This window comes from Lagenorhynchus albirostris, chromosome 2 (assembly GCF_949774975.1).
Source record: "Lagenorhynchus albirostris chromosome 2, mLagAlb1.1, whole genome shotgun sequence".
Lineage (NCBI taxonomy): Eukaryota > Metazoa > Chordata > Mammalia > Artiodactyla > Delphinidae > Lagenorhynchus > Lagenorhynchus albirostris.
The window spans coordinates 27171774-27184811 of NC_083096.1; the positions used below are offsets into that span (position 1 = coordinate 27171774).

General features: G+C 38.1%; 1 protein-coding gene across 1 annotated transcript in view; it reads left to right on the forward strand.

Moving 5' to 3' along the window:
- The first annotated feature begins 605 nt into the window (after positions 1-605).
- The window catches only part of AKT3 (AKT serine/threonine kinase 3), a 393469-nt gene continuing 381036 nt past the window's right edge, over positions 606-13038 (forward strand). The window contains exons 1-2 of the mRNA XM_060128626.1: positions 606-805; positions 11002-11159. Coding sequence (XP_059984609.1) covers positions 11114-11159 — 46 coding nt within the window. The 5' untranslated portion in view covers positions 606-805; positions 11002-11113. The remainder of the gene's footprint in view (positions 806-11001; positions 11160-13038) is intronic.

Sequence of the window (13038 nt, forward strand, 5' to 3'; positions counted from 1 at the left end):
GCTTCGGCTGGGGGGGGGAGGGGGGGCGTGTTCTCGCGAGAGGAGAAGGGGCGCGGGCCGCCGCGGGCTTGGGGGCGCGGGGAAGCCCGCGGACGGGGGCCCGCGGGGAGGGGGCAGAGGCGGCGGGCCGGCTGGGGACGCGGGGAAACAGCTCCCGCCAGTCGCCGTGCGCCAGCCCCTGACGTCAGGAGTTTTCCTCAAAGTCAACAACAAGCCTGCGGCGGCGGCGGTAGCGAGAGCTGATCAGCGGCGGCCCCATAGGGAGGAGGGGGCGGGGAGGCGGCGGCGGGCCCCCCAGCGGGGCGCAGCCCGAGAGGAGGCCGCAGACCCCCGACCCGCGCCAGGCCGCCAGGGCCCAGAGCCTCCACCCGCCGCCGCCTCGCCTCGCCGGCGCGACCCGGCCCCCGCCCGAGTGGAGTTTTCTGGTGATGAATTGAATTTGTAGCCGAGATCCGATTCCCACGTAGAGTCTCCGCCCCCTCCCCCCGCCGCCTCCCTCCTCCCGCCGCCGCCGCCGCCGCCGCCGCCGCCGCCGCCGCCGCCGCCGCCTCCGCCTCCGCCTCCTCCCGCTCCAGCTCCGCGGCCCGGCCGGCTCCCTCCCTCCCTCCCCTGCAGCCCGCCGCCTGCCCTCCCGCCGGCCACACCGGCTCCAGGGGGGCCAGAGGCTCTGCGGGGTGGGGGGAGGACAGGAGGGGAGGAGGAGGGAGGGGGACCCCCGAGTCGCCCCCTCTCCTCCCCCCGCCCCCCGGCTCCATCCTCCGCCGCCGCCCGAGCAGCTGCGGGGCCGCCGCCGCCGCCTTTGCAGGTAACAGCCACCGCCCCCCACTCTTGCCCTCTCCCCGCCGCGCCTGTTCTCCCTCCGGACCCCCCTCGGGCGGGGGTGGCGGTGGGTGAATGAGGTGGGGGTGTCCGGCTTGTCACCGCGCCGGGGGCGTGGGCGGGGGCTGGGTCGCAGGGGGCTGGGGTTGGGATGCGGGTGCGGAGGCCGGGGATGCCCGGCGCGGACAGACCGCACCCCTCACTTTGCTGAGGGAAGCTGAGGCGGCGGTGCGCGGGGGCCGGGGAGGGTGTTCCTGGCCTAGCGATGCGGTCCGGGTCTGGGCCGCCCGGGCCCGGCGCCTCTGGTCTCTGCGCCACTCTCGATACAGCCCGCTCACCCTCCTCGCCGGCCGGCGGCTAGGGGAGGGGGCCCGCTCGGCCTGGGGTGGCGGCGGGGTTATGTAACGCGGGGAGCGCCTGTGTCAGGGCGTTTGGGTGGGGGAGGGGGCTGTGTGCGCGTGGGTGGGGGAAGGCAGGGATGCGACGGCTCCCCGGGGTCTTGTTCCCCACACCGCCCCCCCCCACTCCGCCGCCGGCGCACAGGAAGAGACGGCCCTGGTCGGGTGGGGGTGTGTGGGAGGTGGGGAACGTGCTTGTCTGTGTTTTTAATAGTAGTGGGGTTTTGATCCGCTCCGGAGTTGTGTGCTAAGAATAGAAATGTACGGAAGATGCTGGCTTTGGCGGATCCAGTGATGCTGTCGCTGCTGGCGGCGGCGGCGGCGGCGGCGGCGGCGGCGGCGGCGGCGGCGGCGGCGGCTCTGGCTGCAAGTAAACAAACCAGCCTCTTCCTCGTCCACCTTCTCCTGCGCATCGGTCTGCATCAGCCATGATGCTAGTGGGGCCCTTCTGAGCCCAAAGTTGAAGGGGAGCTGGTTGCTGTGTTCACCCTGACTCCTAGGCGGGGTCACCCCTTGTTTGGGATTTCCCGGGAATCCACAGTTAGGCTAGATTGAATTTCTTTGGGGCCCTGTTTTCAATACCGGTATTTACTGTTTATCTTCTGAAAGCAGAGGAAATGTTTACCCATAAGTCAACGCTGACATACTCACGTTTCTTCCATCAAATAATGTTATGAAAATAAAACCAACACGTTTCACCAGTGTGGTAATTGGTTGAGAGCCCAGTAGTTTGTAATGGATAACGTTTCCAAGTAGAAATTAAACAGTGAAACCCAGGTATCTATATTAATTACTGGTGTCAATAAAATGTTCACACTTTTTTAGTTCATCATGAAGCTAAAGAATGTGGAATAGTGCCTTTTTTTGTAGTTAATGCGTTGGCAACTGCCTCAAATCATCAATTTAGATATATGTTCCATCTTTGGTAAAGCATGGTCATGTAATATCTTTTAGTGGACTGTAAATCATTAGACAACTACTGGGCTTTGTTTTTGATGGAAAGTCACTAAATTAGGTTATGCATTGTTGGAAAATAGTTGAAAAAGCCAAAGGAGGAAGAATTCCATAAAGATGGTTTAGGAAACTGTGTCTTCAGAACTTGTCATGGCGAAATATGTGTAAATGAATAGGAATATTACAGGAGGTGGTTGTCTAAAACGTGAAAACATCTTTTATTGGAATATCTACTTATTAGTATTACTAGCTTTAAGGTGTATGACAGGATGCACAATTATTTGCAAGATAGAAGTCAGGACTGTAGATTTTTTTTCCTTTGCCGATACATAGTCTTGACTTTGAAAGTTCACCAGTGAGATTGCATCTGAAGACCTGTTTTTTGTTTTTCTCACTAGGGTTTATCCCAATATCTGACTGGTTTGAGCTTTTAATTTTAAAGTGAGGGAAGTGCATGTATCACACGAATGAGGCAACATTGGAAGTTAGGTGAATGTAAAGTTTTAGTTTTATGTTTGTACCGTGTATTTGCAGTATGTATTCTTAGAGTGTTTGAAAAATAATGTCTAAAGTAATTCTGCAAAAAATTTTTGAAACTATTATTTGTATTCATTTTGTCTCCTACTTTTAGCCGTTCTGTAATGATTACTTTAGTGAATTGTTTTCCAACTTAAAATTAATTTTTACTTTGACTCTTAGTTTAAGTTGTGTATGTCAGAATGTTGCTTTGGATGTTTTTGTTTATGTAACTTAAATGGCTGTAAAATATTTTAAATAAGATTTCATTCATTCATTCATTCAACAAATATTAGAGTGTGAACTGTGTGGTAGGGACTGATTTGATTAAAAACTTTTACTATTTACATTTCATCCAGAAGATCACCACTATTAGACAGTGAATTTGTTTTCATAATCACTGCAAATCTAAACATGTTTTCGTTAAACATATGGGACACATGTACTTAGCATAGAGTCTTGTGCAAAGTAAGGATTTAAGGTTTTTTAAACTCTAGCTTTCTATTTAAACATGAGACATTCTTACAAAAAATTCAATGGAAATTTTCAACTACTTAGTTTTCTTTAAAAAGAGGAACTGGTTTTACAAATTAATTTTGTGGAAGTTTAGAATTTACTTAAACTTTGCCTATTTTTATGAAAAGATGGCTATACTTTCTTTTGTTGTTATATCTTTTAGTACTATAATTCACCCTTGGGAAGATAAGGCAATTGTTAATGATGTGTTAATTGGATTTTTAGCATGATTTGATAGGATCTAGTCTTTATAGTGAGATTAAGTTTCAAGCACTAAAAAATATTTAACATAAAAATATATGACTAACATAAGATGCAAGACAGAAAAAGAAATCATTTCATTTTGACCAAATCAGTCGTGTAATTTGACTTGCATTTTTATTTTTAAGTTAATATAAATCAATGCACATGATTAATTTTTGTAGATTTGTGTTAGAGTATTTAAATTATTTAAAATTTCTCTTTTACTCCAGGTTTCAGAGTGCGCATCAGAATTCTAAATGTTCCTTTCGTACACCATGTACTTTTCTGTAGTTGCCTGAATCATCTGATGTTAACTTACATGTTTTATCATGGTCTTTTATGTATGATAGAGCTACATTCAATTTAGAGTTAATGCTAACCAGTGCCTGATGAGCGCTTGCATGTGCCAGGTACTGTTATATGTGCTTAACGTGTATAAATGCATTTAATCTTCACAATAGCCTGTTACACTTTTGAAAGTGATTTTCACAGGAGAAAATACTTTTTCTGGCATTGTAAAATTTTGTTTCATTTTAACTTTAGTAATTTTGAAACACTTTTTCTTTCAGTGTTTGTCCTAACCTGTTTGTACCTATTATTAGAATTCACAATGACAATGCTAAATTTCAATAAACTTGTATAGTATAATTTCCACAGAAATCAAGATAATATAGTAAAACATATTGACTGATCCGTAACTTTTCTAAAATTTCATTTCTTTCAAATGCTGAATTAAATGCCACAGATGTTTACATGTTTTATTGTAGCACCATAGTCTTTGAACATGTTAGATGTAAACATTTCCTTTGCCAGGAAATCTCCAAATGGTAGTCGATAGGTAAATTAGTGTATGCTTCTTGACCTGTAGATTTGGTTTTTAGTTCTTTTCAGTACTCTGTTTATATTTATTTGTCACCAATTACAGATATTTCACACTTTTAAGTGGGTATATTTTGCTAATATTCAGAGGGAAAAGTAAAAAAAAATTATTGGAAGAAATCATTGGGAGATTTTCAAATGAGAATTTTTCTTCTCTATGTTAATTGAAAAAGCCTCTGACTATATTTGGGAGTCTAGGGGATGAGAGGGGGAGGAAGATGGTATTTTTGCCAGTAGTGGAATTTAGTCCAAATTTTGTCTGAGTGGAATTGATGTTTGAATGTTTTATCTACTCAACTATATATTAACCTTTTGAGGACAGGAACTGTGTATAATCAGGATACTATCACCTAAGATGCCATCTATAAGTGAAATAGATACTCAGTAGCTTTAAACTTGAAGAACCATAAATAAGAGCTATTTAGAGTTCATCTAATGCTATACTTTTATTTTTATGGCTAAGGAAACTGAGGCACAGAGAATTAAAGGGCCTTATACAGCATTAGTCTGGGCCGGGCAGAGTTGGGAATAGGGACCCAAGTTTCTTGTCCTGTCCTGTGCTCTTTCTAATGCACCATTGTAATGAACTTTGTTACAGGATTCCATACCTACTGGTTAACTTTCAGTTTAATCAGGAGTAAAATCTGTCAGGCTGATTAATGACATTTGTGTGTGTGTGTATTCTTTTTGTTTTATAATCAGGGAGGTCCCTGAGTCAGATTTTAGAAGGATTTTACAGATGTATTGGAAAAATATGGCCAACTGTGCAACTAAGATTGTTTTAGTAGCAACCCTTAACCTCTCCGTGTGTTGTTACATAAGTGCTTTCAAATAGAGACAAGCCACATTTTACATGAGAAATGTAGGGGTGAATTTGTCAGGAGCTTGTTCAGTGGTTTAGGTGAGCCAGAAGAATCCAATAAGCATTTTCTTAGTTGTTTCAAATTAGAATATTAAATATATCACCCAGCATGAGTTGTTTTTTTTTACTCGATTAATAATGGATGTGTTGGTTGAAATGGCATGCAAATGCCCTAAACAGGGGTAGGGAAGAGGGGGGGAAATGCTTTATGGTTTTATATGCATATTTCAAAGTTTATAAAGCTGATTTTTAAGAATTGGCAATTTAGAATAACTGATATTTTGTGTGAAAGTTAGAAATCTTGCCTTTGCTTATTCAGGTATTTTCCCATAGTGTGAAACAGTGAAGATATCTATATGGAAAGAGTTGAAAGAAAATCCACAAAGTGTATTGTAGTATGAAGAGAGGAAAGGTATCCAAAGTATATAGTTTGTATGGTTCACTTCCCTATATGATATGTTTTTAGCAGGATAACTCTTAAAAGGACAGACTGGCTTAGAGTTATTTGAAGTGGCGATCAGGTTACCTTGAATTTCCCTTCCACTCCACTATTTTTCCTTTCCCTCAAATCCTTTTAAAAGTTTCATTAGCCTTATGCATTTATTATGGCATACATTAGTCTCACCTATTTTTTAAAATCAGTAAATATCATAGAATTACACCATGGTTACCCTTGACCATCATTGTTTTTCAGAGTAGCAACTTTCTATTGTATTTGGATATCAGTTCTTCATTACTTTAGTTTGGCTAGCGTACCTAAAGTATATAAAAAATGTGGGTGCAGAGCAAGTATATTCCACATAGTATTAATTATAGCCAAATGTATAGTAGTTTATAGAAGGTTGTATTATAGATTTGTATCATGGCTTTTAACTTAGAAATTAACATACAGGAAATTATTAACCTATGAATTTTGCTCTTTATAAAATAGAATTGCTTGGGGTGCTTTTTAACTTTATGTCAACTTAACTTTTAGTCTTCTATTATAATTTCGTTTGTGATGCAGTAGTTATATTTAATTTTTAATTTGTTTGAAAACATGCTTTACTGGACTTCTGAAATATAATTTTTTACAGAAAAAAATGTTCAGAACTATTCACAAATGTTGTACATGTTTTTCAGAGCTCATATTGTGTTATTTTGTAGCAAGCATAACAAACTGATAGAAGAAGTAGTTACTTGTCACTAACTTGTTATGGTAACTGTGAGGAAATGTCATCGTTATTGATTGGTTACTGTCTTCTTAGGTTCAAAATTGTAGATGTTATAGCTACTGCACAAATTTGTTTCAGAGTTAAATGAGAAAATATATGTGAAAGCACTTTGATAACAAATTATTATAGATTTGGAAAAGAGTTTTGAAATACTTAGTTTTGCTTGCCCCCTGTATACTCAATTATAGTTCTTGTCACAGAGTAGATAATCAATACATCTTTATTGACTGAATGAACATATATGTGTATATATATATATACATATATATATATATAAAAAATGTTGCGCGAATGATATTTTAAACAGATGTTTGAAGAACTTTATTGCTTAAAATTGAATGGTTGGCTGCTGTATGTAAACAGATATCTTTTAAAAATTCTTAAAAGTATCATGAAGAAAATATCCTATTCTTTCCCTTTTTCCTCCCATAATGGATAATTTTGGGCAGTGTTGATGCCTGATTTGTTTGGGAATTGAAACTTGACCATCTCAACAAAAAGTCGAGAAAAAAGGATAATTTTAATGTGTGTTAGGCATTAAAATTAATAGGAAACATACTTTAATGAATAGGGAAGAATATTTATTTCAACTTTAATTATTTTTTTGTAGGTGCTTCCATAATGTTTAAGTTTAGGTTTGTTTTTACCATGGCTTCATACCATTCTCTGTCGACTTACAGTATTAATTTGCTTCGTCTTTATTAGGTATCTAAAGCTGCATCTTTGTTCTTTCACTCATCTATTCATTCATTTATTCCATATTTGTTGAGCATCTCTTATGTGCCAGGCAGCATTAAATTGCTTTACTAAATAATAATGCTATTGAATAAGGTAAAAGATGTGAAAATGTTTTGTAAATTCTAAAATGACATTCAAATGTAATTATTATCAAATTCTCAATTTTGTATGAAAATACTTTTAGTGTTACTGCTTTGTGTGAATTATAAATTGAATCTACTAAGAATTTTGTATGAAATTTTATAAGAATGGGAAAAATTAGATTACCCAGCAATGAATGTTTAACTCAATAGGTTTAAAAGAAAAATATACCAAATTTTCTTTCTTACAGCTCATTGGATAGAACACATTTCTAAAGAAGTTAGGACTGTAGGACTCTACCTTAGGAAGCAGATTACATGCCTGAAGTACAGCTCATCATTTGGCAGATTAGTGTTTTTAGTAACATGGAAGACTGAGTGGGAGAGTGTATTTGACTTGGTGCAAGAGTGTTGCCACTGTAGGAAAAGTAGATCAAAGAATATAGTTTACTGCTTGAGAGTCGATAGCATTGGTTCTGTACTAAAGACAGCGTTTATTTCTAGCTTATTGATCATAATCCTAGAGTAGTATACCTTTGAACGTCTTTTAAATTGTGTTCAAATAATGTATCATTTTAGCCAGAGGTGACCCGAGCAATTTTAAAGCTGAAAATTATGAATATGGGTGGAATTTGGTAACATTTTAAGATGCAAAATGGATAAAGCCATCTCTGTAGTACCTGGTTCACTGGCCCTATTGAAGATGATAAATTTTGTCCTGTTGATTTAATATACATTTAAAAAGTTTAAATGTTTAGGCACTGATAAACATCTTTATCTAAAAAACTAGTTTTTGGAAACAGTTTCTTTATAAAATAGAATTCATTGATTTTGGGTTGATCTGAATATTTCAATATATTGTTTTGTCCTGAAGAGGCAGTGCTAGTGGAAAGTGTGTACCTGTTTTTGTGGTCTTGATTCTCTTATAAAGTAGCTGTATGACATTGGGCAAGTCACTTATCTGTCTTGATTTCTGTTTCCTCAACTGTAAAATGAGGGTCCCTTCTAGCTTTAAGATTCTTTCAGTGAAATGTCCACTTAAAAAAAAAAATAGAACCAATTTTGAAAATACTTTTGTTTTTCTAGTGTTTTATATAAGGGTATTATAATACAAATTATTTTAATAGGAAAATATTCTGTATATGTTTATTGGATGTGTATTATTTTTTGTTTATTACTAAGTGTTGGTCGCCGATCTCTTACCTTTCCAATCCCAAGGATATTAAGATACGAATTTTCATTTACCCAGAGTATACAATTTTATAGTCAGAAACCAAGAATGGCTTAATAGATGTGAGGCCTCTTGCTCTAAGTACTACCAAAGAGAAGGTCTAAGTGCAGTTCTTTTAAAGACATCATTTTGCACTAGTGTCCCTAATATTTAACTCCCTTTATACAGTTGACTCTTGACCAGTACTGGGGTGGGTTGCTTCCCTCATCCCAACCCCAGTGTCAGAAATCTGCCTACTGCTATCTCTGTCTCAAAAACAAAGGAATTGGTAAATGACTTATCCAAGGGCAGGAAGCTGAAACAGTGTGGATAAAATAAGGATTCAAACTTTAGTTCTTTTGATTCTACATATTGTGGTCTCTAATTGAACACAAACTTTTCCCCACACTTAGTTTAAAGATCTGTAAAATGAAAATGCAGGTACTGTATTTATTGAAAAAAAATCCATGTATAAATGGACCTGCACAGTTCAAACCCATGTTGTTCAAGGGTTAATTGTAATTATTTATGTTGTATAAAGAGTTAACCCTTTCAGTTATCTAGCTTCATATTAAGTAGCCAGTTGACCATGTTGAGTTCTTCAGGAAGTTACATAAATCAAATTAAAATGATGTTTTGATTCTTTACTGGAAGCTTTTTTGTTTTTGTTTTTTGCCTGTTTTTAATGGTGAAATGGGTCTTGTCTTGAATTATGTGGCCATTTCCTATGGCTGTTTTTCACAGTGTGTTCCCCTGGATTTCAATACATGTTACTAAAGGAAAAAAAAAGCCCTGTGTGTCTAAGTAAGTTTAGGATTTGCTGAGATAAATAAGGTTATACATTATATATTTTGTACCTTTAATATGGTAATAGTGTTGTTTCAAGAGAAAGACATGGTTTATAGAATTTCGCAAACTTACTTGACCAAATAATTTTTTTTTCTTTTTTTAACCCTCTTTTTCTTCTTATTTTTCTGGAATTTCTCTTCGTATTCTGTCAAACATATTTTGGGAGAATACACCGAGATTCTAATATTCCTTTTGACTCTGAATGATTTTGAGGACAGTCTTGCTCCAGCCTGTAGTTGCTGCCCTCAGCCCCATGGCACATGAGTGGGGTGGTCTTCTATTCAGCCACATAAACTTTGTCAGTCTTTTCTTAAGAGAATGGTAGTCTTAATTCCTGACTGCTAAATTATTAGGCTCTGTACTTAATTTGCATTGGAAAAAGAACTGTAATTCATTTCAATACTAGCTAGGAAGTCTAACCTTGAACTTATTCCTATGCACTATTTATTAAAACCATATTTGAGAAAATAGTATAGTTATATAGTCCATACATCCATTTTTCTGGTTATCTGAAATTTATGCCTGGGTTCCTGGGTCACGTTTTTTGGTTCCTTTCTGTGGAAATGCTTTAATTCAATTTTATCTTGGCACTTTCCTTTTTAGCTTGAGAGGGACAATAAGAAATAGCCAGTAAAGCTCATATATATTGCTGTATATATGTGAGGATATTTTTGAGGGCTTTTGTTTATTACACTACAAGGTATCTTATGAAGACCTATGGGTTAAATTTCATATTTTTGTCCTAGAACAATTGTTTCTTTCTGAACAACTTCTTTTTTTCTTTTTTAAAATATTTATGGATACTGTAAATATTGAAACTGATTGTACTTCCTTATTTGTATTGCTTCCTGAAAGCTTCAAGTTAAATTTGTGGTCCACCTTTCACAAATATGTAGATTTTTACTCTGGCTTCTTTTTAAGTCAATAAGAATGCAGGCTCTGGAATCAGGTAGATTGGGTTCAGATCTTGGTGCCATCATTCATTAGCTGTGTTGAAATCAGGCAAGCCACTTAATCTCTGAGCCTCAGTTTTCCCATCTATGAAATGGAGTTAATTGTATAATAGATGTAAGCACCTGTAATAGTTCTTGACATGTCCTGAATACTCCATACTTTTTCCCACTTTCATATGCCCTTTGTTTCACTCCATCTACTTTAAAAAATAATTGATTTTATATGATTTATAATATTTTATTTATTGTAATCTACCTAAAATGTTTCTTGGAACAAGGCAGAGTAAGCATAGATAAATGTTGGTTACTTAGCACATTGTTTTTTACATAAAATCCAGCAATTAAAAACATTCACAATTGCTTTGCCATACTATTTCTAAATTTACTGAGATTTTGAAACTAGACATACATGGAGATTTACTTTTAGTCCACCTCACTTTCATTCTCTTCCTTTTTCACCTCAAACACACATTACCAAGGAAATTTTCTGTATTATTTGTGTAGGTGTGACAGTGGTTTTCTTAACACATTTTTTTGTTGCAACCTTGTAGGTTAAAAGTTTCACTGTCCTTTGAAGTTCTGTCACAAGACCAGGGAAGTGCATTCATTATAAAACTACTTAATAAATAAGTTCCCCAGTTTGAAGAGCTAGACTTTTATGTGAGGTCAGGCCAGTTGAAGACATTTACAAAGAATTAGTTGTTTGTTATTGCTGTGTGAGTTGCAAGAATGGAAAAAAAAGAAATTCTTTCTTCAATACTTCCTTCCAGGCTGAGTCATCACTAGAGAGTGGGAAGGGCAGCAGCAGCAGAGAATCCAAACCCCAAAGCTGGTATCACAAAGTACCTTTTCTCCAAGTTGGGGGCTCAGAGGGGCGCCATCATGAGCGATGTTACCATTGTGAAAGAAGGTTGGGTTCAGAAGAGGGGTAAGTGTTCAACAAAACTGAAAATAATATGGTTGGTAAGTGTGCTAACACTAAGTGGTGTCCTGGAAGTTGATATTTTTTTCTGATGCTGTTAACAAAGTAAACTGTGACATACTGTGTCCACTAAGATAGAAATGATATTTAACATATGTGTTAGGAATTTTCTTGTTATTTAGGAATTCTTTGTAATTCTTGATTTTGATCATTTATAATCAAGAAGGTTTGGCTTTCTGGTATGTTGTGTGCATGGATGTTACAGAAAGTTCATGGTGTATTTTTCTGTATTGTCCACAGATTCTACAATCCAGAGAGGTGTCTTTAGAATGATTTAATATCTAGAAAAGTATCTAACTTGTATGCATTTAAAGACATGTAAATATATAAATAAAAGTATTCAATTATATTGAGCCAGTTTGGGCGGTGGCAGGGAAAGGGCTTAAAGTAGTAAAAAGGAAGGATTCACTCACAAACTCATGGATTCAGTAATCCCATAGTTAGATAAGTAAAGTCCTAAAGTAAAAGACCGTATGAGGAAACGGATTGTGTGTGTGTGTGTGTGTGTGTGTGTATGTATGTTTAATTTCATATATTAATTTTTCATGATCTACTTTTATTATTCCTTGTTAATAAGAAATAATTATTATTTCTTAAAGTTATTTAAATACTTTAGATAAATAATTCAAATGCATTATTATTTTTTAATACTAAAGGAACTCTTCAATGTAAAGCTTAGTTTATGCTCCATGAGATCACCTGCTTATGTAGTCAGTGTGTTTATTAGAAATCTAGACTAGAGTTTAGATTAGTTGCCAGGCAACTACTGTTTATCCACATGGCCAAATTCAGTAGGATGAAGATGGCTACATTCTCAGAGCTTTTAAGTTCTCATATATCTATTTTCTGGTTAAAAGTTACCTCTTAATAATTTAGTGATTTTTAATATTCTTTGAAGTTCTGTAGTTAATACTTAGGCTAAAAAGCTGTTGTCAATAGTTAAATATGATTATGTGTTAATGAGTTTTTAAAAATCGGCCTTATTGGGCTTCCCTGGTGGCGCAGTGGTTGAGAGTCCGCCTGCCGATGCAGGGGACACAGGTTCGTGCCCCGGTCAGGAAAGATCCCACATGCTGCGGAGTGGCTGGGCCTGTGAGCCATGGCCGCTGAGCCTGCGCGTCTGGAGCCTGTGCTCCGCAACGGGAGAGGCCACAGCAGTGAGAGGCCCGTGTACCGCAAAAAAAAAAAAAAAAATTGGCCTTATTGAGTTGTAATTTACGTACAATAAAATTCACCAATTTTAATCCACCACTTTTTACTTTGATGAATTTTGCTAAATTTATACACTAGTGTAACAAACCCTAAAATCATGATATAGAATATTTCTATCATCCCAGCAAGTTCCCTCATTCCCCTGCACAGTCAGTCCTCTTCCCTGAACTCTGGCAACCACTGATTTGCTGTTACTATAATTCTGCTTTTCTAGAATTTCATATAAGTAGGATCATACAATATGTAGTCCTTTGTGTCTGGTTACTTTCACATGGCATAATACTTTAAAGATCCATCTATGTTGTTGTATATATCATTAGTTTGTTCCTTTTTCTTGTTGAGTGGTATTCCACTATCTGGACATACCACAATTTACCTGTTTACCAGTTGGTGGACACTTGGGTTGTTTCTAGTTTTTGGCTGTTATGAATAAAGCTGCTGTGATCATTTGAGTGCACGTCTTTGTGTGATATGTTTTCATTTTTCTTGGGTATTAACCTAAGAATGAGATTACTGAGTCATATGGTAAGTGTATGTTTAACTCTATAAAAACTGCTAAACTGTTTTCCAAAGTGGCTATTCGTACTGTTGTTTAATTTTTCTCATGTTATTC